This window comes from Ambystoma mexicanum, chromosome 5q, assembly GCF_040938575.1.
Source record: "Ambystoma mexicanum isolate Mex_15411 chromosome 5q, UKY_AmexF1_1, whole genome shotgun sequence".
NCBI classification, from domain to species: Eukaryota; Metazoa; Chordata; class Amphibia; order Caudata; family Ambystomatidae; genus Ambystoma; species Ambystoma mexicanum.
The window spans coordinates 857,373,304-857,398,579 of record NC_090933.1 but is presented as its reverse complement, the minus strand read 5'-3'; the positions used below and the strand labels follow the sequence as shown (position 1 = coordinate 857,398,579).

Sequence of the window (25,276 nt, the reverse complement as noted above, 5' to 3'; positions counted from 1 at the left end):
CTGCTCCCACGTGCTTCAGATATTGGTATCTGGGCTGCCTTCTCGTGCAGTTCAATGTGAGTGTTAGCAGAATGAAAGCCAGATGGAGCAGCAGTTCCCACTGTTATCTCACAACGAGTTCTGGCAAGCCTCCCGCTCCCCCTTCTCCCTTGGCATGGCAGAACTATGTGCCTTTATTTAGGAGGCCTGCCTTCAGTGCTCAATCTCGCCCGTTGCCTCCGACATGCACTCAAAGCTATTAATGACCCTGTTGACAAAGGACCCGAGGTTGGTTGAGGTGAGTAGAGTGTGAGATGATGCGGGTGGGGGACGGGGGTACAGCAAGATAATTTAACTGTTAATCATGCAATTAACACTTATGCTTTTTGTTACAATTGTCCAAAGATCCTTAGTTTTGCTTATATAAATGAGTTTGGTGCAGAATGGCGTGAACACGCTTTAGTGTGGTGCAGCGCAGATGTGGTTGTGCCTTGCGAAGGGAATGTTGTTTGCATCTTCTGTTCCGATTATGGACGTTTCATTTGCACGTTGCTCTTAAATCGAATTCACAAATATGTTGGGGAACCACGCCCCCTGCTTGGATATTTGGAAAGAGGGCTGTGTGTGCATGTTGCATGCTGCATGTTGCTGCTGTATTCGTCCACTGTACGATTGACAGTGTGGGTGAGCACTCTAAGCAAAACATCTGGAGCAGTGTAGCTCAGTACAGTGGGTGCCATAAGGACGTGCACGTCCATACTCCCCTCAATCAACTGGGAGCACCTGTGTACGGCATGGTTGTCTACCTCCACCTGAGTTAAAAGGTTTTAATGCAATGTTCAAGAACAGACTCAAATTAGAAATCAATGTTACATAGACATCACCGAGGCTCATTATAAGATCACTTTGCATGCCGGGGCCCAAGACTCAATTGTAATCACAAACAAATGGACACTCCATTCATTCTCCAACTGAACCTTGCGATCCATTGGGGTTCTTTGATGGGCATTCAATTCCATGTCCAACTGTTCGCACCATGGGATGTATTGGTGTTCTTTGGTGGGCATTCAATTCCATGTCCAACTGCTCACACTGTGGGATGTATTGGTGTTCTTTGATGGGCATTCAATTCCATGTCCATCTGCCCGTGCCATGGGATGTATTTGTGTTCTTTGATGGGTATTCAATTTCATGTCCAACTGGCCGTGCCATGGGATGTATTGGTGTTCTTTGGTGGGCATTCCATTCCATGTCCATCTGCCCGTGCCATGGGATGTATTGGTGTTCTTTGATGGGTATTCAATTTCATGTCCAACTGGCCGTGCCATGGGATGTATTGGTGTTCTTTGGTGGGCATTCCATTCCATGTCCATCTGCCCGTGCCATGGGATGTATTGGTGTTCTTTGATGGGCATTCAATTCCATGTTCAACTGCCTGCACCATGGGATGTATTGGTGTTCTTTGGTGGGCATTCCATTCCATGTCCATCTGCCCGTGCCATGGGATGTATTGGTGTTCTTTGATGGGTATGCAATTTCATGTCCAACTGGACGTGCCATGGGATGTATTGGTGTTCTTTGATGGGGATTCAAATCCATGTCCAACTGGCCGTGCCATGGGATGTATTGGTGTTCTTTGATGGGCATTCAATTCCATGTCCAACTGCTTCCACTGTGGGATGTATTGGTGTTCCTTGATGGGCATTCAATTCCATGTCCAACTGCTTCCACTGTGGGATGTATTGGTGTTCTTTGATGGGCATTCAAATTCATGTCCAACTGGCCGTGCCATGGGATGTATTGGTGTTATTTGATGGGCATTCAAATTCATGTCCGACTGGCCGTGCCATGGGATGTATTGGTGTTCTTTGATTGGTATTCAATTTCATGTCCAAATGGCCGTGCCATGGGATGTATTGGTGTTCTTTGATGGGCATTCAATTCCATGTGCAACTGCTTGCACTGTGGGATGCATTGGTGTTCTTTGATGGGCATCCAATTCCATGTCCAACTGTCCACACGTGGGGTGTATTGATGTTCGTCGATGGACACTCAATTGAATTACCAACTACTCACGCTGTGAGTTGTGTTTGATCTTTATCAATATGCTTGTAACTGTAATCAGTTGTCAATCCTAAAGAACGCAGCTTCTCACACATTTACATTTGTGTCAGTTACAGCTGGACTCAATTTGCCGACTGTGTTCAATTTTCTGAAATGCTATTTACTTGTAACTCAGCGGAGCTCTTGTGTAGCACTTCCAAGTTCGTCTCTGTTTATTGTAGAGGAAAACGTGTTTCAGATTCTGGATAATTTATGCGGCATGCCATTTCCTGGTGTGCATCTCGTTTCTGGGGAAGATGGGGAAGATGAACTATTGCTCTTCCCAAACACGTAGGGTGAAAGGTATTTGGGAAACGGGCATGTTTTTTTTTGGCATTGAGCAGACGTGCTGCTTAACATAGATTTCGGATCTGTCCCAATGAATGGTGCAAAATTGAGGGATGTTTTTTTAAAAAAATGGCTTCACACCTATTGGGCAGATCACTTTTAGTTGCTGAGTCGATGGTCACGATGAAATCGGTATACTGTGTTTGTAACAACACTTTTATATAGACATGCACATATAATGACACTTTTACAATAAAGAAAGTGTATGTGGAGGTTAGGTAAAGGGTTAAATCTTGGGTACAAAATGTTTGAGGTGGGATTTTAGGGGTGGGAAACAAGGGTTTGGGGGGCACCCTCCCACCTTCCCAAAATAACAAAAAAATAAATAAAAACATTAGTTATATTTTTCATTGTAAAATGTTCGGTATATGTGCATTCTACAAAAAATGTGTTGTTATAAAGACTTGAAACTGAAGAAATCTGGAATGTCATGTCACGTTTTACATTGCATGGTCTTCAGGCTGATCTGACAGAGGAGGTGGCTGTGGGTTAAATCAGTGGTGAGGTAGGGAGGGAACATGGCAGGTAGCGTTGCTGTTGTGTTGATGCGTGCAGTTGAGAAGTGCCTGGGTACTGTGTGCGGATTTGTTTCTAGGTGGTCTCTGTTGAGGACGTAGAAGCATTTGTACCCATGAATGAGAATAGGCAACCACAACAATTCTGTCCCAACTGCATCCTCTTGCATTCTAATTGATTTGCTTTGACTGGGACTGCTCCTTGACATGGTGATTGTAGTTTCTAATGTGCTGCCCCTCACAGCCACCCTCCCTGAGGTACCATCATGTATTTCACATGATGGGCCTCTTTTACCCTGATTGTATCAACCAACCATAACAAAGAACACAGAAACAGTGCCTGCAATGTCTGTCCTAATGTATGTGCTGGGTCTATTTGCTGCTCTGCCACTTAATCCTTCTATTTACTGCTATCTACCTTCCTGATGGATTCCTCTCTCTAGACAGAGAAGAGGGCACATAACCTGGACACATAGGGCCCGATTCATGCCATATTTGCCCGGTTCAAAGGGAATTTGCACTGCTGAAAAGTGACTTTGCACTGCCGACACAAACCCTGATTCATGGAACTGTCCAAAGTGCAGTCATTTTGTACTGCAACAATGACAATGCGCTGACTTTGGCCGGACTTTGCATTGCAAAAATACAGAATGAATCAGGGTTTGTGTTGACAGTGCAAAGTTACTTTTAAGCAGTGCAAATTCAATTTGAACTGGGCAAATATTCCATGAATCAGTCCCTTGGGGAATAATAGATTCAGAAAAAACATGACACTATCATAACAGTGAGCAAGACAAATGGGGTGGCTGCCTGAAGATGTGTTCTTCAGCTAATGTTCTGTATTTACACTATACTTTTTATTTTAATATTGATAACATCAGGTTTGGCAGGGAACAGTCTTACATTTTGTTAAATTGTACTTGTATTGTCTCTGTGAGCATTTAAGCATCTGATCCTCCATATTTTTAATTTAAAGACTGCAAACGTTGGGAGCAATCGGCAATAATTCTGATTGCATAATTTACAAACACATGTGAAATAAATACGCGTGTGTAACTGCTCCACTACTGAGTAAACACAATACAGCTTTTCACTGTGTGGCATATGGCATGTTTTTTTTTCGCTTTCAACTCGAACAAGAGAAGCAGAGTGGGAAATATGGCCAGGAGACATGCAGTATTTAACCTACTGTGTCTAATGGCAACGTAAACAAAAGATGGAGAGCGGGCGGCAGGTGTTGCAAAGAAGGCCGCGGCGAGGAGCGCCGGCTCCGAGGAATAGTTCACCTGTGCGCAGTGCGTCAGCTTTTCGCATTTCCACCGCTGTCACGGGGGGATTCATTACCGCGCCCTGCCTCTTCCGCGGTCTGCTCCTTTCTTGTAATGCTTCGGCCTTGAAGTTAGGTGGCAGTCATGCCTGCGAGCCGCCTAGCGAGGTAGCATCTGTCCTGGCAGGAATTACAAGCAGAAGCTATTAGAGCCCAGCTATCTTCCAGGTTGTGCCATCTGTGGTGCCTCCTAAGAGAGGGCCTTGGTGATGTCACCCTGAAAAGACAAGCTGAAGAAGACTGTTCTGGTCTCGAACAGAGGGTCCGTTGTGTTGGTTCATGCCAAGTGGCTTCCTTTTTTGTGTGTGCCACAAAGAGCCTCCTTGTGCAGAGAGATAAAGCCTTTGTTTCTGTCTTGCAGATCGCACTGAGAAGCACTCCACGATGCCAGACTCACCTGCGGATGTGAAAACACAATCCAGGCTGACACCTCCAACAATGCCACCGCCTCCGACTACCCAAGGAATTCCCAGAACCAGTTCCTTCACCCCTACAACGTGTAATTTGCCATTTATTCTTTCTTCTGTGGTTGGCATGGCCTGTCACGTGCCGCATAATATTGGGTGGTCAGTCGTTTCCTTTGCTGCCTAAATACTTAATGATTATACCTGCCCATTGTGGGCATCCTTTTTCGGAGGTGAGAGACGGGGTATGTATGCATGTGACGTATAAAGTGTGAATCCAGCCAGGGAGCAATGGAGCGATGCACACAGGGGACATGCCCAGGGGCTTGCAGGTAGCTGAGGAGTTGGGATGGGTGCAGTTGTTTTCCAGAGGGGGAAATTGGGGCCCAGTGAAACAATCAATTCAATTATTTTTTTTCTGTGACCCTTTACATTGTATATATTACATTATTATGACATATATTTGCTATTTATCCAGTTGAAGGCATACAACTAAAGTCCAATGAATTATAATGATTGTATTGTATTTGTCATTTGTAAAGTGCCATTTTACCATTACTGTAGTTTCAATGCGCTGTTGGTGGGAACGCTCTCGGAAAGGACTGAAGTCCAGAATGTTGGAGGTCATGGAGTACGATTAGGATGCGTGTGTGCATTTGGCCAAAACATGCTTAGCATAGCTGGCAGGCTCTGGTAGAGAAGCAGCCCATGCAGTATGATGTATAGGACATGGAGACCCCCTGCTTCATATTAGCAAATTGCATGTGATACTGTTGTCTGGCAATGAATGACGCTGCCACCATTAGAATCTGTGTTTGTTGGAGCTGTCTATGGCCTGATTTCCAAATTGTTTTTCAATGGGATGTAAAACGCTTTTCTAAATCGGCGCATACGGGTCGCCTTTTGGCCACCCAGGGTACACCCCGGCGTACATAGATTTTGCCGCTACCAGATTAGATCAGCCTTTTAGTTTTGCTTAACAATGATGCAGTATTAAAACGGTTTTTGTTAACTGTCAATACTACCGAAAAAAGCCCGGCTGCAGCGTGTGAGCCAGTTCCCCTCTTCGTGTTGAGTGAATTTCATCAGGTGTTTGTCAGTAGCGCTGGATAGATTTGACAGCTGGGGATGTTTTTATCTCCCTTCGCCTTAATGGTATACTATTTTCGAAAGATGCATTGCTGTGCCGGGAAAGCTCTCAGGCAGTTTGATCGCTGTTTCTTGGACTGTGGCGGGACGGCACTGTAGCACACGGAGTAAACACTCATTTAGTATATTTTAGGAATGTGAATCTGTTTAAGTGGGGCTGGTGTTTTGTAGCCTTCCTGGAATCTAGGACGTTCACAAACCAAAACGAATCAAGCCACAGGGTTGCACTCTTGTCTTGTGGTCCCCTCTTAGACCGCTTTTCTGATTTCAGTAGCGGTGTTGTTGCTGACAACGCCTTTGTGTAACTTCACGTGTACAGCTCCTTGTTGGTAAACCATCTGTTTCGGATAGTATATATACATGAGCGTTTGCTGTGTGATGCTAGTTGACAGGACACTGCTGTATCCCACGATCTGGTGGAATGATTCCCTAGAAATAGATAATGGACTGGGAATAATAGGTTGCGTGCAGAGCTGTACATTGGTGGCGCGACAGTAGGTGTAAATGTGTATAATGCAGAGTGCAGGAAGAACAGTGGCGGTCAGGTGCAGAAGTGTCCAAATGTATTTTGTGATGATGCTGTTAAATCATAACATAATTGAAAAGTGATCTATCCCTGTATCTGTGTACGCGCCTGTCTGTACTAGGTGCTCCCACAGGTTTATTGTGCTCTCACTAGTGCTTCAATACGATAAGTGACTACCAGATTGTGGTAGGAAAGAATGCCGTGCATAGAGGAAATGTTGACCACTCATACTAGTAAACAAAATGACAGCCTTGAAAAGGCACGTGACCAGAAATGTCCCAACATGCCGGTCACCACTGAATAAATGCATGTCTTCTGTGGGGTGAACAACATTTTCGTAGTTGCTTTCGTAGGGCTGTAAGTTGAGTTGTTGAGTTCCTAAAATCTGTTTGATTTGTTGTTTGAAGCAATGCAAGTGCTTGAAATGGGTGCATGTGGGGGCCAATGGCATCCAAGTATAACAGCCCGGTCCATTAATTGATAACATTTGAACAAACAAAGTAATTGTTGGGTGGTATGATAACCTTGGGCTCATAGTAATGTTTTTGAGGTTAAAAATCACATTGAAACATGTTTAACATTGCATAATGTGGGGGCTCAGTCATGAGAACAAAATGCGGCATTAAGTTAGGCATCGCCCCTAAACAGAACTGTTTCTGTTTTGTTGTATGTTTAACAGTAACGAATGGCACGAGCCACTCGCCAACCGCACTGAATGGAGCCCCCTCTCCGCCTAATGGCTTTAGCAATGGGCCATCCTCATCTTCCTCTTCTTCCCTGGCCAATCAGCAGCTGCCGCCAGCATGTGGTGCAAGGCAGCTCAGCAAACTGAAGAGGTTCCTCACCACCTTGCAGCAATTTGGTAATGACATTTCACCGGAGATTGGGGAAAGAGTCCGCACCCTGGTGCTAGGACTGGTGGTAAGACATTTATAGTAGCCATCTACCATCATTTTTTCATGCTCCGTTTTTTTTTATTTTTTTGGATATATTTTAGGATTTATTTACCGCTACATAGCCCAGTACCAGAATGAATGTTGTCTACTGGATGTCGGATATAGATGCTTCGACTGTGCAATGAACCATTCACTGTAATTTACGAGATGGTTTATTGCACATTTTAAAAAGGAGGAAGACTTTGGCCCTCATTACGACCCTGGCGGAGAACCATGGTGCAATTTGCACCATGGTCCATGGCGCTAAGCTGCCAATTCCGCCATGGTGGTTGGCGGACTTACCGCCCCATCCCGACCTTGGCAGGGCGGTAAGTCCCCAATCCCCATTTTGCCCTTCCCCATTCCCATTCTTGCCCCATAGGGCATAATGGGAGTGGGGAAGGCGTTAATTACGCCACCGTAAATTACGGTGGCGTAATTAACAACAAGTCCCGTAGCGCCATGGATTTTTCCGCCTGCAAAAAGCAGGCGTAAAAATCACCATGGCGCTACGGGAACTCGTAGTCAGGCGGAAAGGTACGCCATGCTCTACGCCGGCGTAAAGCCCTTTCCGCCAGGGTCCTAATGAGGCCCTTTGCATTTTAAGCGCAAGAATCTGCATACCATCTATAAGGCCCTTTCGTCTTCTATGGTTGGGTTTTTATTACCTGGCTTTTACTCAGTCCTTAGTGTTGTAGTAGTTCGCCCAAAAACCTGACTGCACAATACAAAGTCTCCTTTTCAGTGTAGCCTGCTCCGCCCAATGACTGTTCCATGTAAACTAATAAGGTTGGCAGTCTGGCTATGGCACAGGAAAGGACTGTGCATTCTCAGGAGAGCCGGTGTGTGACTGGAGGAAGTGTGCTGCAGCAGAGACTCCTGGGGACTTGAGCTCGAGGTTGCCAACCATCACATAACTATATCAACAAATGGCTCGAGGGAGCCACACTCCCACATAAACAGTGTTGCGTCATCATCTGTAGGACAACCCTGGGAAAAATATACCCTTTTCCCTGATTTGTCTTTTATGTATCCATTTAGAGACGTCGTCAGGCCTGTATGTCAGCAATCGTCAGAGAACGCTGCTGTCCCTCATGCCATAGCGGCTTCATTGTTGTCGTCCTTGTTCTGTGTACTGTTCTGTTGCAATGCCTGCTCTGCCTGCACACATGGACGGTCTCGTTTCTGTACGTGTTATTGGACCAGGCAATTACCAGCAGCAAAAGTGCTTCTCCATGTGAAACACTGTTGCTATTTAGACTCCATTGATGCTGACATAATGTTAACATGTTATGGATAATGGTGCAGGCCTCCCAAAAGCAAATTAGAAGTATGATAGTGGCAACTTATTTTCAATCAACATCTGTATGGTTAAGGAAACAGAGGGAGGGAAAGGTGGCCTGAGGCTACACTGGGTTTAATAGTTATGGTTTACATTATCTCAGAATGTTCCACCATGCCATTGTGATGGCCTATCAAACACACCATAAAAGCAATACTGCTCATCTTAGTATAACATAACCGAGGATTCTAGACTAATAGTCACATCTTGAAAATAAAAACAGTTTCGAAATCCCTATATGAGAAATGAGCAAGCACTTAAAGTTTAGCAAGTGGGTGCTACCTCAAGTGAGTTGCTTGTATGGCTGAACCCTGCAATGAGTCGCCTACATATGAAACTCCTCCGGGTTGACTGAAAGTATGAAAAAGTATAAACTATGAGCGCAAAGCATACTCGTCACAGGGAGACAAGATGAGCGGTCGCGGTCCTGGTATTTGTTTTCAGACTTTGACCACCCTTTCTCGTGGGAAAGCACTAAAGGAATGCGTTTTGAAGAAAAACAATCTCCGAGATTTGCTCCAAAGCACTGTGAGCATTCGGTTGATCCAAAGAAGTGATTGAGTAATCAATATTGTTCACATCAAAGTAGATAGAATAAAAAACACGGGCGTCATTACAACGTAATTGATTGCATCAGCTAACAAATTATGAAACAAGCATTTTAGTGCCAATGCGGCTCACACCTGACGGTTGCGCGTAAAGGCAATGTGCGCCCTATGCCTATGCAGAGGTTCGGAAAGAGCATGCCACCATTGGCTGCCTAACATGGTCTAACACTAAGTTACGGTTATTAAACAATCCACAAGCTCCTAAATCAAATCAATTGCACGTTTAGTTCAGCCAATAATAGCCCCTGCACTACACAATACAAGTAAACAATACAATAAGAATACAATCTCATATATATACTTATTGCTGTGATTAATAAACTGATACTTATATCTTCATGGCCGAAATTAAGTAGATACCAATATACAGTTATAAATATTGTCTATGACTTCTATATCTGATCCTTATATATAGAACCGCAGTGCAATAATGCATACAGTAATGAATAGAAGGAGTACTTGTTTACACAATGGTACATTTCATAAATTCTTCTTGGAAACTATTAATATATTTTATGTTCAGCCAAGTCTGGTGGTATTTTGATCACCATATCATGAAGATGTCATCTCCTTGTAATATAGGCCATGGAAAAACGAAGCGCCTAATTCACAGAGCGTTTAGCATGGAGCAACGTGAATTTGCACTCCAAAAGTATTCTTTCCACCGCACTGAAGGCCTGGTTCATGGAATGTTGTTCAGTGTGCAAAGTGACTTTTCACTGGTGGAAAGTGACTTTGCAATGCCAACAAACACCCTGATTCATGGAGCAGTGCAAAGTGTATTTTTGCAGAGCAAAGTCACTTTGCACTACAAACGAACAGTGCAAAGTCACTTTGTTCTGCAAGAATACTCTTTGCACCACTCTGTAAATCAGAGCCGGTTCAACGTGCTTGTTGGCACTGCAAAGTCACTTTGCACAACGCTAAAAGTTCCATGATTTAGGCCCATAGTGTTTTTTTGTGAATTAGGCCCATTTAGCACAGTGCAAAGAGTACTTTTGCTGTTCAAAGTGATTTTGCTCTTCAAAAAAACACTTTGCACCACTCTGTGAATTAGTCCCAGTTCTACGTGCTTGTTGGCAGTTGAAAGTCACTTTGCACCGCGCTAAAAGTTCCATGATTTAGGCCCATAGTGCTTTTTTTGTGAATTAGGCCCATTTAGCACAGTGCAAAGAGTACTTTTGCTGTTCAAAGTGATTTTGCTCTTCAAAAATACACTTTGCACCAGTCTGTGAATTAGTCCCGTTTCTACGTGCTTGTTGGCAGTTGAAAGTCACTTTACACCGCACTAAAAATGTTCCATGGATGGGTGCTTTTTTTGTGAATTAGGCCGATTTAGCACAGTGCAGAGTACGTTTGAGGTGCAACATCACGTTGTCCCTCTTTGTGAATCAGGCCTAGTGCAAAGTGTATTATTTCCAGTGCAAAGTCACGTTGCTCACGCAAAATGTTCTGTTAATTAGGCCCTTAGTCTCTTAGATCACAAGCGAGTAAACAATTAATGTTGACCTGTAAAATTCCTACAGCACTAATGTGTTGTGTCCCTAAAATAAAAGCATCTAACAAGTAATGCTCCAGGGTCGAGCACGTCAGTTGACCTTTTATCTGCAGCATATAAAATTAAGCAACTCTGCACTGTCTGAAATTGCGAAGTTTCAAAAAAAGGGATAAAGTAGCTTTGTCAGGGCGCAGAATACTAGGGACAAAAAAAATATATAAAACGTTGATATTTGCCTCCATGGACAAACTATCAGATTTACCTTTTGGATATTTGACCTTAGACCATTTGCAATTATCGAAAGCCAGCAGCTACTGGCTAAAATGTAAGGGTCTAATGTAATTCCCACTACAGCATCTCATAACACGCGGAGCCTGCTCCATAACACACGTACTCTAGTGATGTTACTCGTGATTCACAGCCATTGGCTGAATGACAGACCAAGGAGCTAATAGGAAAGTTTGCTTTAGTGAACTGTAAAGTCACAGAATGCCTCATACAAAAAACAATCATGTACCTATACATTATTCCATTTGGTGGTGTTTTTAAAATGACTCTTAATTTTGTAAATTCCACTCAATGGGATATATGTATATATGCTCAAAACAAAATGAATCTGCAATGATGCATCGCCCTATGCTCAATGTAAGGACAGTAGACACACATTTGATACAGACTGTACCATCAATCTAATTATATCATTTTTTGAGGGTGTGGTGGAAGCTTGTTTTATTAAATACAAAGTATTTCACCATTAATACTGATATAAACAGTCTTCTCTCTGTAGAGGATGTAGGTTTACATACTACTGGGTAATTCATTCAAGGCTATGTTTAATGTTTTCATGCATGTCGTCAATATAACTTCATATCCATAAGCATTTGTGGTGTCTGATTTTCCAAAGAGAGAAAAGTAAAAATGCATGTTTTTCTATCCCACAGAACTCTACCTTGACAATTGAAGAATTTCATTCGAAACTGCAAGAAGCTACTAACTTCCCACTGCGACCTTTTGTCATCCCATTTCTGAAGGTATTGCACAGTTCATTGGTCCGAAAACAATTTCAAACCATATTGTTGCGAGGTCACAGATGTGTGTTGTAGCCTTGCCTTTCAAAACAGAATGGGGGAAATGAATCCTCGATGCACGGCTATTCAGCAGAATGTAATGGACATGAACTTCCATCAGTGTAAACACTCGTGTTTCAAACATTTCTACTGGTGTTGATTGCACGGAGTTTATCTATGATGTGACATTCTTGCAGGACATATATTTCGTTCATGCTCGCCTCACAGCTCTGCTGTGTGGCCCACAAGATGAAATGTGCAGTAGCAGCTATGAGGGAATATACATTTTAAACATAGTAATGAGACTCAAGCTGAACATGTTTTTATTTTTAGTGACAGTTAAACACTCTGATATGAAATCAATAATTATTTGTATGTCCTCTCATGATTAGAGAAATGCAGTGTTTTAGCAAATATACTGTATAAAAGCAACTTTTGTAATTATGCAAGCAACACAAAGAATACTATTTCAAGGAGTCCCACTGTCAAATTATTAAATAGTCAATCTGTATAACATCTCTGCCAAGCATACCAAGAAAAATATTTTTGGTCAGCAAAAACCAAAAGAGATTTGAAAAACTTGCATTCATTAAAATTGGCAGCCACCCTTAAAAGGAGCACTGACGTAATCGGCCAAATAGTGCTTGAGCACACCATGAAAGGAGGAGAACTGTGACATGTGTGGAAATGGATATACAGTTATTCTGTGGTCAATGTAACATAATCAAAACTGCTTCCCCTTAGGACAGGATGCTATTAAATGTTTAAGAGTGTACATCTTAAAAATGAATGAAAACCTTAATTAATTTCTTAAAAAGTGGAGAATGCAGAGAAATAGATGCTCACACACTTCTGACTTCTAAAAGTTGAATTAAGCATAAAAGGCAAAGTTCTTAGACAAATTCCACTCTGTGCCCTGCAAACTTGTCCTGTTAAATGTGCTAGACAGTGTGGCAAACTCAGAGCACAAGCAACATACTACATTTAGGGAGAACGTTGGTGAAATGCATTTGGAAGTGAATGGGCAGCAGGACACAAAGGCAAATGTCGCTCACAATGGACCAGTTGTTTGATCAGACAAATAGCCTTCCAACATCATCTTCAACGAAAGTGATTAGGTAATTACAATTACAATCAACATCTAAATGTTTGCAGATACCACTAAGATATGTGACTGAATTGTCACTGATATTAAGTGAAACACATATAAAAAGTGTTAGAAAAACCTATAATGAGCAGGTAAACAGAGTTTGTCATCATACATTCCATGTTACAATAGAAAATGTGCACTGGGCTAAACATATAATATAACATGCCACTACATTCAACAATGCTAAAGCCTCTCCTTCAGGACTGGGTACAGTTATGGCCTCTATATCTGTGTTAGGATTTCAATAGATAAGAGGCATTCTCATGGATATCTACCAAGACCGTTGCCGTCTCACCACCCACAATGTTACCCAGAGAGAGCACACATCTGAATTGTGTTAAGTGTGGAAAAGAATCATCGAGAGGAATGCAAACATGTAATATTGCAGTAACTTGAATGTGGTAGTGTAGGTGAGCAATTTCCAGTGAAAGCTACACCAAGCCATTGTCATGAGATATATACATTGTTGCAAGGCGGTGGCAACGGGAGTGTAATCTTCATGAACTCGAAATTAAATGCATCAAAACTCGACAGATTTAAGGGGACTATATATATATACATATATAAAGATATAGGGCAAGCACTGTGGTGTATTTGTCCTGTGAAAGCAAGACAAAGATGGAGACTTTAAATTAATGTGGATGGGCAGATTTGATCAGCTTTGCAGACCATATTTTACAATATCTAATTGCACTTGTTAACATTTTCCAAGACATCACTCATTCATTTTGCGAGCAGTAATTGTTGGTTTCTGAGTTAATTTCCTGGGGGTTAGGGCCTCCGTTATTGACTTTGTGGTATTTCCCTTTAGATATTACCAAATTGTAGTCAAACACAGCTGGCAAAATTGTAGAGTGCTGCACATAAATAGTTAAAAGACATTTCCTGCCTGGGTCTTGAACAACCAAATGCACCTATTCCCTATTTGTTATTATTTGTTCTCAACAAGTTATCAGTTGAGGGTGACCCTTTGTCATCTTGGTCTATGTGTCTGGAATTGGCATGGTCAATTGTCTAAGCGTTAAGAGATAATCGCCTGCTCCACAAAATGTCAGATAACTAGCCAATCATTGGAGAAAGCCATTATGGATCACTTCATACTCTAAGGGCCTGATTTACAAAACACTGTGGAATGGGAACTCCTCATTGAAAAGGGATTTGAAAATCGGGCCCTAGGAGTTTACGGAAGCAACAATGACCGTGATTCTATACCACTGATGTATTCCACTTGATAAAGACGTATTCATGGTCTGCTGGATCCTTTCTGCTTGGTAGCAGCTCAGTATCCAATCCGAGTTATATTATGCAATTATTCATAGCAACAAATGTCATTAGGTCACTGTGCCCATAACCCGTGGGGCCATGACCCGCAAGGACAATGAGGTGCAATGGTTACTGATGACCTCTGAAATACTCAATGCACCTTTAATAACAATTCTACTTCAAGATGATGTCGTTGCTGAGCGAGCTGCACAGTGGGAGCCAACTCTGTGAGGCTGCAGTTCTCTCATTCATCTGTCCCTATGTCATTAATCAGCAATTTACCACTTTTAGGTTTTGGCGATATTTGGCAAAATGAAAGAAATGGAGGATGAGTTACCTTGAGATTGTTATGCCATATACATGCTAGTACCCCATTCTCTGACTCTTACCCTTTTCCCGTATTTATCTTAATCTGTGGCTTCATCCCCTTCGCCTTGTGCTCGCCGTCCACTCCAATAGGCGTGGACTCCCTGGGAAGATCATGCTTCTTGCTAGTTTGATCATATGGAAGGCATTTCCTGTGTGAAAATCACAGAGTTTTCTGCACTGGAGGATGTAGCTGCCTTTGGGGTCAAGTTGCCAGCTGAGAAAAAAGCTTGCACGGACTCTTCCAGATCCTTCTATCGCTTCTGCGCACCATGTGGTTCCCATATCGCTCCGTTTGGATCGCTGGAATCAAAGATGCAACTTTTCGTCTAATTTTAGTGCTTTTCCTCAAAGGAGACATTAATGACAAAAACCATATGGTTGTGGGAGCGTGGGCCTTAATAAGTGCATTCAAACGCAGCTGTAACAATATGCATTAAGGTCTTGTTTTCATTAAGCTAATGTAACCCGCAGACCCTCGATTCCATTTTGCGTTTATAGAGAAACATTTACTGGAAGGATATTAGACACCATCCTAATTACCTAATCTGGCACCAGAATTAGAGCAAGCAAAGTTGCTTTGTGTCACCATATTGTTTTAAATTGAAAGAAGATGTGAATGGAATCGCTAAATTAAAGCCCGCGCCAAGCAAACGTCTTTCGTCTTGTGTCATCCATACGTGTACATTTGGAAACCACGGCTTTCATGTTTCACGTTAGGAATCCTGCTGCACCATACAGTATGGGTTCAAAAATGAATGACTGCAGACATTGTCCAGAAACCCTTTTCTCCCCACCAGAAGGTTTTAACATTCCCAAGAAAGCTGATGTAATCATTTCTTTGCGACCGCATCAGGGCAGCATTTCCTAATCATCAAAGTATTTGCTTGGAATATAGAAAACAGTTTTAGAGGCCAATCAAGAGTATCTTTCTCTTTTAAGCAATTTACCCTCAGACATGTCCACTCATTCATGCCCATGTGTGTGAAACTGAGTACAGAAACATGGACGTCGCTGCTATACTCAATGTGTTATCCTGGCTGCGAGCCAATCAGGCCTTGCCAAAAGGCATCTGTGCACAACATGGCCAGCATGTGAGTCAATTTCTCTAATTACTATTCAGGAATGTGTCTCTTTGAGACTTCACATGGTCTGCCTCTCCTGTTTAATAACACGGATCTCCCGAAAGAAGACACATATTCGTTCTCGTGCGTTTTAATGGAAGCGTTTCCGTTTGTATTGTATTGTATTGTAGTGTATGCTAACTTATAAAGCACGGCAAAGACCCGGAGGCATCAAGGCATGAACTGCCAGAGAGGCAGACATAAAGAACAGACTCAGAACAGACATGTTTTCAGCTGCCTACGAAAGGCGGATAATGTCCGAGTACTCCTAATATGCAGCGGAAGTGCATTCCACAGCGTGGGTGCCAGAACTGAAAAGGATCTGCCACCCATCCGGGTGCGCCGAAAGGAGGGAACAGTCAGCAGAAGCTGGCCAGCCGAGCAAAGGTTTCTCTTAGGTTGATAGAGAGCCAGCCTTGACTGAAGGAACGAGGCCCCTGTAGCATGGATGGCCCGGTGAACAATACATAACAATTTAAAACTCAACCCGAGATTTAACCGGGAGACAACGAAGGCGCAACAAAAGGCCTCGAGAATGAGCATATCTAGGGACACTCAAGGTCAACCTGGCTGCCGCATTTTGGAAAATTTTAAGTCGTTTGGACTGCTATCCTCAATATTTAAAGTATCATATCTTTTATGTGTTTATTTATTATATCCCAATCTACTGCTTTAACAATAAAGCCTTGGATCAGCTCACTTTAGTGATATTAGGTCAAGTTACTGAGCATAAAGACCCCATGTGGGGCCGGAACTGATGACAGGCAAAACCTTCTGACAGACTTATTTGGTTCGGAATTCATGTGTACTTTAAAAAGAATGCTAGGTTCTGCCTAGGAGAGTGCTAACTGCACCAAAATGTACCCGCAACATTCTGTGAGTCACTGGTCCAAAGGTTTGGTGACCTGCAAAATTTTGTGGATCACTTTTGGGGGTATGATCTAGAACAGAAGCACTCCGCTGCACAATGCGTCCCATAGTCTCCCTCCCCAACCTCACACCCTAGGAAAGGTTTGCATCTTTTCAGATCGTTTTCTTCTTTCGGAATCCCGCACAGGAGTGCATGAAATTGAAAAGAAGACGTTTAACATGTCCCAATGTCATGCAGGGTCACGCAGGGCACCATAGAGCAATGGGGAATGTTATGGGGCAGTGTGGGTGATAGCAGTAACCTGACTTCCCTCTTAGGGACCCCATTGTCTACCCTTGTGTGACTTTGCACTTTTTTCAATAACTCTGCAGACACGTTGTTAAGGTTTGTGGGCCACCAGCCATCCAAAATGTGTCTGTTTAGAATGATGCTTGAACTAGTTCACCCACCCCCAGGTCTGATGACGCATTGTGGGAGCTGCTGGATCGGCTCCTGATTGGTAAACCTCGTCCAAACAAGCCAAGCCCAGCGCAGTAGTGTTTTGCAAAATACTTGCTTTTTTATAGCAAACCATTATCACAATGAAAGACTATTAGAAAACCAATGCAAAATTATTAGCACATATTAGAGGGTCTATGCCTTTTCAGTTATGTCACAAAGTCAATGTAAATGCAATTCATTCTTGAAAATGCTTCACACAGTTCCTATATATTTGTCCTAATTTGGTAGCTAAATACGTCTAGATTTAATCACAGAAGCAAACACACTATATCCATATAAACACAACTGTTTTATCCCATTAAAGCTAGGAGCATGTCTATGTGTACATTTAAATATCGAGACGTGTACAAATAAAATGATCTGGAATGAGGCAATTCAGCTATATTTTTTATTTTTTAGTGGGTGTTCAAGGGAGGCGACAGAGGCAGAGCAAGGGTGGACAAGGTATAATGGACACCACATTCGTCAAACTCTGTAACCTTCCTACTGTCTGAGGCATGCATCTGTTTAGCTCATTAGTCATTTTCTGAGTTTCCCAAAATGCCTTTTTAAACTCTTGGAAATACTTAAGCCCCCCACACTATGTGTTGCAGAATATTTCTGGATGGGTATCATTACATTTTAAATGGGGAAGGGCATTGATTTGAACAAAAATAGTCTTTAGATCTCTTTATGTAGGAGGGCAGGATTTGAAACTTGTAAATTGTTTTTTTGAAGGGCCTCAAATTCATGAATATATATATCTGTCATCTCATTTATTTAATTGGAAGATGCCACACGTCTGATTCACAAAGCTTTTTCCCCATTGAATGACACGGTGTCAATCAGGTCCCATGTCTTATTCTCATAACAATAGTATGGCGAAAAGGTTGCACACCAACAATTCATTCATATGTATTTGTTTGATTTCACGCATAATTGAACAATTGGTACAATTTCAAACACATGGCATGTCTTAAAAAATACCCATTGTGCCATCAATTCTTCTTGGGCTACAGCCTTGTTTGCTTGAATACATTCTGACACTTTGAGATAATAGTACTTCTATAGGCTTTACAACATTTCTGGAATTTGAGATATGAAATATTTAGTTCCAAAACAGGATATACACTGCTGAATTTGAAATTACTTTTCATAATACAAATACAATCACTGGGTACATCTGGATGTCAACATAATCACTCCCCGGTCCATCCCCACAGGTGCTTATGTTTTTAATGATTTACTCTTCTCTTTATAGAGGGGCGGGTGAGGCTCAGAACAGCCAATGTTTTTTAAGTCTGCTCACTACTCAGCTGATGTCTTTTGTGGTGAACCCACCAAGGAACAAGTGGGGTTCAGCAAAGTCGTTTCATGAATCGCGCGGGGTGCTTTTAGTGCTCTGGTTTATTGGGGACTAATCTGTTTTTTGTGGTGTGCATTAACAGGCCAATCTGCCCCTGCTCCAGAGGGAGCTCCTGCACTGCGCAAGACTGGCCAAGCAGAACCCCGCCCAGTACCTGGCTCAGCATGAGCAGCTGCTTTTGGATGCCAGCACCACCTCACCGGTTGACTCCTCAGAGCTGCTTCTCGATGTGAATGAAAACGGGAAGAGGCGAACCCCAGACCGGTAAATACATTCAAATACCAGCATTTGCACCTGAATTTAAAATCGCTCTTGCAATTTATATTTCTCAAACACCTGTTACTTGGCGAAATTATATTATTTGCAGGCTTTCAGTGTTAAAATATCTGGCACATGATCATTTTGCTTTATGTCTTATGTAAATCAGTTTGATTGACATAAAATATCCAAATGAATTATAACTTCACTCTGTAAATCGGTCGGTGGCAATGTACCATTTTCAAGAAGACTCTCTCCAGTACATATTCTCCAGTTTAGTACCTAACTACTGTATAAAATCAACACAGTCCTTTCAAAGTCCTAAACAGACACATTGGTTGTTAGCAAGAATCCCACTGAGAAGTCTAGACAGTATCTGTGAAGAGTTGGCTCACTCAACACCAGACAGTGTAGGATGAATATGTATTCTCAAGCGTGACATGCATTTTTTATGTAAAGTCCTAGTTTTCACGTTTCCCTTTTTGTATTGTTTGTTTGAAAAGGCTTAGCACAAGAGCTCCATGTCATGTAACCATTCTATATAATAAAAGGCCAGGTGTATGTTTGTCCGATGCAGTCATTCGCAGTAGAGACTGCCCGCTTTACCTGTTGTCACCGCTAGAGGGAGCTGTTGTGGTCCTACTGTGTGAATGAAAACCTGCTGTATCTTCTGTATCCCATCACCTGTTGTCACCACTGGAGGGAGCTCTTGCCTTGGAATATATAGTGGTCCTACTGTGTTAATAAAATCCTAAAACATTTTTGTTTCTATTAGCATGAATTACAATCAATTATAATCACATATACCACATAATAAACACTGAACATTTCTTTCTTCACACACTTTGGCCTTTGTACTCAGGCTTTCACACGAGTTCCTCGAAGTGTACCATATGTTTGCATTTCCAAACCGAAACGATAACATTTTTGTCATCCATAAACGATCTATGTTTTTGCTACATAAATCTAAATCTTGTATGTGTTCATTTAAAAAGGAAATTGGTAGCCCCACATTCTGACCTTCCTTGCCATTAACAATCAGGTATAGCCTACAATACACTTCACTCCAAAACTGTCAAATTCCTTGGCACATCACAATAATTGAGAACCTGAGTATAAGCCCAGATACAAGATGTTGTGAACAGAGGTACTTCCCTTTGCACCTTTGCAAGTTCCATTCCCTTCTTCCCTTTACTGATTCGGCCATTGTTTCATCATGAATGCCACTCTACGCTATAATTCAGACCTTCCGCTTGTTCTTCAAGAACCATTGCTCAAACCTTTCAATGGCATGGCTCCATTTAGTTTTAGTGACCCGTTTTGACAGTCTCATGACCTTACAACCTGACAAGTCACCATTCTAAGTTGTCATGCATTAATGTGATACCACTAGGTGATCCCATCAAAACCTTCTATCACATTTGTAATAGTCCATCTCTGTATGGTTGAGAAATCCTTTTAAAGGCGCCATAACCAGGATATTAAAATTAGCGCATATTATATGCTTTGCATGAATTCGGCCGTCTTATCTATATCAACTATTCCCCATAATCTTGCATTAAGGGTGAGGAAGTAGATGTTATTCAAGAATCACCTTCCAATTTATAAAACTAGATTTATCCTGGGATACAAATAGCTAAATGTCCCTATCATTTACTCTATTGCACCCTGAGACAAGGATCAATGAAATCTGTTGCTTTATGCAAAACACTATGGGTGTGTGCATTCCCACTTTTTGAACATCTTTGTGTCAAATTAAGCAATTTATATTGCCAATGGGGGCATACCATTTGTTTACTTGCTTTGTGTTACCTAACTTCCACCTTCTTTTTTTCCCTTTGAACTCTTCTTTTATTCTCTTTCCTTCTATGGATACTCTGACCTAATTTTAATGTCCAACACTGTTTGCAGATGCCAAACTGTATTTGTGAAAAGTGCAATCAAATTAGCACTAATGAAAAGACACATGCTGTTACGACACTGCACCAATGGAACTTTTTTTTTGAATTAGCAAAAGAAAAGGTATAATATGTATAATATGTATTACACCACGCAAAACATGAAACAAAAATGTTTAATTGTGGTGGTGTTGATATAGGCAGAAAGTGACCAAATATATATCTCTTCACTTTTAAAGTGTGGAATTGGAAATCTGTTTTAAGAAAAAACAATTAGCTCGCTTATCATCACGAAAAGAGTTAACATAGTACAGAATAACTTTGGTGCAAACATATTTGGATTCTCACTCTATTTTTACATAGCACATCTTTTGCACAAATCTGTTGTAAATGGTCTTTAAACAATGGGCCTTATTACAACGTAGGCGGCCGCGGAATGAACGGTACCGGTAAGGGACCGGCACTGTTCATTCCGCGCCTCCACATTACGAGGTCTGCAGAGGGTCCAGCTCTGAAGGCCTGGCCAGACCAGACGTGCAGAGCGGGACCCGCTAGCAGACCAGGATGCTGACAACGGGCCTGTTATTAACAGGCCCGTTGTCAGCATCCTCCCCATTCCCATTGAGCCCTATGGGACCTCAAATGGGAATGGGGATGTGCCGGTTCCGGGTCCCGCGAAAGGGAATTACCGGGCCCTCCAAGGTCAGAATGGCCCGCTAAGTCCCCTTTTGCGGAACAAGGACCTGGTACCCGGTTTGGAGGTAGCCATGCTGCTAAAAATGGCATGGCTACCTCCAAACTCGTAATGAGGCCCAATGCCTTGTACTAATTATGCTTGCTTTTTCAATGGGCCATCACCTAAATCACACAATTTAAAAAAACCTGAACCCTGCTCCTTGTAGTCTATACACAGCATCCTAAAGACAATACTGAAACCACCGAGACATATCCAACAAAGAATGGAGGAGCATGCAGAAATCCTTTTATATCCCAATATGCCCTGATTTGTAGACTTCAAATACATCTGGTACAGGTTATAAAGATGGCCACCCATCTTATTGAGGTAGGTTGTCTGATCCATAGCGATGCCTAAATACTCATAACTGGACACCACTTTTTGGAATTGTGATTTCTTGTCCTCTCTTTTTAGGTCAACTACAAAAGTTCTGCATATCTTTTGATGCTTCTCGTTTCCTATCTCTTCTTCTCAGTTTTGTCTGTGTTTTGGCTGAACACCTTGGTTTTCATGCTAAAAGCCCTTTATCTTCATTTGACAACCTCCTAAAAACATGAGTGGCAAACTAAAGATATATAGACAAATACTGCTTTTATTTATTTCACAGAAATCCTGGGAAATGCAATCTTGGAAACACCACATTTCATTAGGTTTACTGACAAAATAGTTGCATTCTGGGTCATCATTTATTCTGAAAAGTGATTATCAAATGACTCATTGAATGTGTCATGTTCCTTGCAGTATACTTTTTCTTTTAGGGTTTTCACTATCTTTGATCAACCTTTCAACCTGCAGCAATAGATTAAAAGGCAGCAATGGAGTGGCAGTAGTGCTCAACATTCATGCCAAATTCTTGATCCATACCTTTTGTGCACTTTCTTTATACCTTGTCATTTGCATATACTTCGCGGTGTTGGCTTGCACTAGTTCTACTTAAGGAAGGCCTATGATGTAAAGCAGTGTTGAGAGCAAGGAATTGTGTTTTGTTAAATGTTTGCGTGGTGCATATGGTGTGACACGCATGAGCAGGCATGGCAAGGTTTTGGAGTCTATTAAGCGGGCTCATTAGAAAGATCAGTCTGTTTCTGGAACAGCACTGGGAGCCATCACTCACTGCGAGAGAGAAAAACTGACATATGAGCAGAAAACACAGTTTGGTAATTTGTTCATAGAGCTTATTGTGTTTGATGTTACCCTGCTATGCCTAAACAGTTATTTTTGAAATGAAACACATGTGGTGTTTACTACTATTAAGATTGAAACATTGCTTTGGTTCTTAATCACTTCCGTTGTGGTCTTTGTTCTTTGCCACCATTTTATTTCATCGGTTGTCTGTCTATGCTCTCAACAGCTACAGGACCATTTTCTTTCTTTTAAAGTTCATAGTTGAGTGCTGTTAGTGTATCTCTTTTTTGGTATCTCCATTGTCAGTTAGCATTTTGGTTATTGAATTAACACTGCACATCATGTCCATTAGGCGCAGCTTTAGCACACATGTGTTTCTTTATTCACTGTTTAGTGCATGTGTAAGGATGCACTGGGCCATTTTCTCTATATAAGGGACTGACGCTTTAGGATCGTAATAGGCTCGCCTCAAAGAGTCTCACACCTACGGTATGATTAAGCAGAATACAACCTACTAAGAAAAGGCCATTTCTCAATTTTATATATCAATTGTATATAGTGCAATCTTCTCACTCACTCATTTTAATATTGCTTTGGTTGTAGATTTACATTTCCTTCGGAAACTCTTAATTTTATCATTCCACTCTCCAATCATGTCCGCTGTTGTTTATCTTCTTTCAAATTAATTGTGATGTTACATTATTTAAGTCACTGCATCTGATCTCTTGTATCTTTGTATGTAACTCCCTATTATCCAATTTCAATCAATGGAAACCTGTCAGTAGATCAGATGTATTTGATCTGTGCTGAATGCTGATATTTATTTGGATCTATAGCACCACCATCTTGCTGCTTCCTCACAGTCGCTGGATCTGTATTGCACCAAGATTGGATTGCTCAGACAATATTTATTTTCAACTTTTAAAATTGTATTCCGCATAGCTTGCTCTCCTTTCACTGTGCTAGATGTGTGTGGAATATTTCAACAACGTGGTTATGTCTAATTGTTGAGATTGCAGATGTATTTATTTGGTCTCCAGGTAACAGCGGCACTCAAGTCACATTGGCATTTGGCCACACTATGGGATGAGGAAAGATCTGCCAGCTCATTGACGCAAGCCCATGACCCGGCTAGGAAAACATAGTTCTGGGGTAAATCTCTGGACATTGCGTGAGCAGTATCATGGATTACACTACGCAATCCGTTGAGAGAGGGAGAAAAGCACTGATCTTTCAGGAAAAGTCCAAAGATACACTAATGCAAAAAGGTTTTAGCCTCATGATCCTGGCAATGCGTGACCTGCTGATTGCTGGCATGCAGAGAAATGAATCATGAACTTTGAAGCTGCTGTTTCACCATGTATATTCCAGGGAGATGTGCAGTGCCAGGGAGACTCACACTGCTTCATAGCGTACGCCACAGCATCGCTCTGAAAGTTCACAAATGCTAGTATTTTCTACTGCACTTTTAGCATTGCCACAATGGTGCAGCTGCACTTTCCTGCCCTTCTTACGCCTTTGCACTTTCACTGATCTAGAATGTTCCCAGGCAGAGAATGATCAACACCCACATGTCCTATCTCTATGCTCCCTTCTCTTTTCCGTTCTCGGCAATAAGAAGTGACTGTGTACATGGGTGTTGCACCTTTTAATCGCCAGGAAGTATATAGATGTGAAGGAGACCTCTGTGCAGAGGTGGGTTTGGATTGCAAGGTCATATGTCTCCCTGCCCAACCCGCCAGCCACCCTTTGATTACCTCCATTTTGGGACAGCACCGAAGACCTAGCAAATCAGCCATCCACCCACATCGTTACAGGGTATGCATTCGAATGATGGGCCTCTTAGGACCCGGCCCTTCAGATGCGATGGGCCTTTTGCATTTCCACCCCAATGTATGTCCACCCCTATTCATTTTCAGAATGAACCATGTCTGCACTGCCCATTTCCTTGTGCCAAGCTAGGTCAGACTTGGGTGAAAGAGATGCCCTGAGAGTGCCTGCTTTAGCACACCCCAGCATGTGATTGTCACTTTCATGGGAGAGCCCACACGCACCGGCGCTCTTTTTGTGAGCACATAGACTGCATGTGCAGATCCAGATTCATGTCTGTGAATATGGATTGATTCAATGCAAGCTGCTTGGCCTCGATCTATTACACTTCTCTGAAGGTTTCCGCAACCAAGTTGGATATTTCCTTTGACACATTTTCTATGAGCATATTTCTAAGCATCGCAATCATTGCATTGGTCACTTAATGTTCATTTACCTCTGTCATTAAGGCACAGTACAGCCCCTGGATCCACTTGAGAGATCTGTTAGCCTGAGTAACTCGCCTTACCCTGAACCCATGGAAAGGCTATGCTAGTCACGCCAGAGCTTGCGCTGAGTAGCTCGGACATACACCTGACCTGCTTCTAGTAAGCCAGGTGTACGTCAGTTACAGTTTATGAAGATCCAGGGGTTCCTAAATAATAAGTTATCTCATGCAACCACTTTGTGAATTGTCTTCCTAATTGTAAAACCTGGAAGAATTGAATTTTGTTTCTCTTCAACACTAGTGGCAAAAGGTAAAGCGTGTCAGTGGGCCTCATTACACGGTAGGCGGTGGACCAAGGTGCTATTAGCACCTTGGTCCATGCCGGTAAATTACCGGCACCGCCTTGGCGGAAAGGGGAATTACCGCCCTACTCCAAGGTTGGTGGGGCGGTAATTCCCCCTTCCACCATTGCCCTTCCCCATTCCCATTTTTGCCCCATAGCGCATAATGGGAATGGGGAAGGTGCTAATTACGGTACCGCAAATTTGTGGTGCCGTAATTAGCACCAAGGTCCCTTTGCG

The 25,276-nt window shown here is 42.2% G+C and overlaps 1 protein-coding gene across 3 annotated transcripts in view; it reads left to right on the top strand.

Annotated features, from left to right (window-relative positions):
* The window catches only part of RUNX1T1 (RUNX1 partner transcriptional co-repressor 1), a 191,716-nt gene that overhangs the window by 119,585 nt on the left and 46,855 nt on the right, over positions 1–25,276 (top strand). For all 3 annotated transcript variants that reach the window (XM_069621346.1, XM_069621345.1, XM_069621347.1), the window contains exons 2-5: positions 4,634–4,771; positions 7,031–7,272; positions 11,676–11,765; positions 18,504–18,685. In XM_069621346.1, coding sequence (XP_069477447.1) covers positions 4,634–4,771; positions 7,031–7,272; positions 11,676–11,765; positions 18,504–18,685 — 652 coding nt within the window. The remainder of the gene's footprint in view (positions 1–4,633; positions 4,772–7,030; positions 7,273–11,675; positions 11,766–18,503; positions 18,686–25,276) is intronic.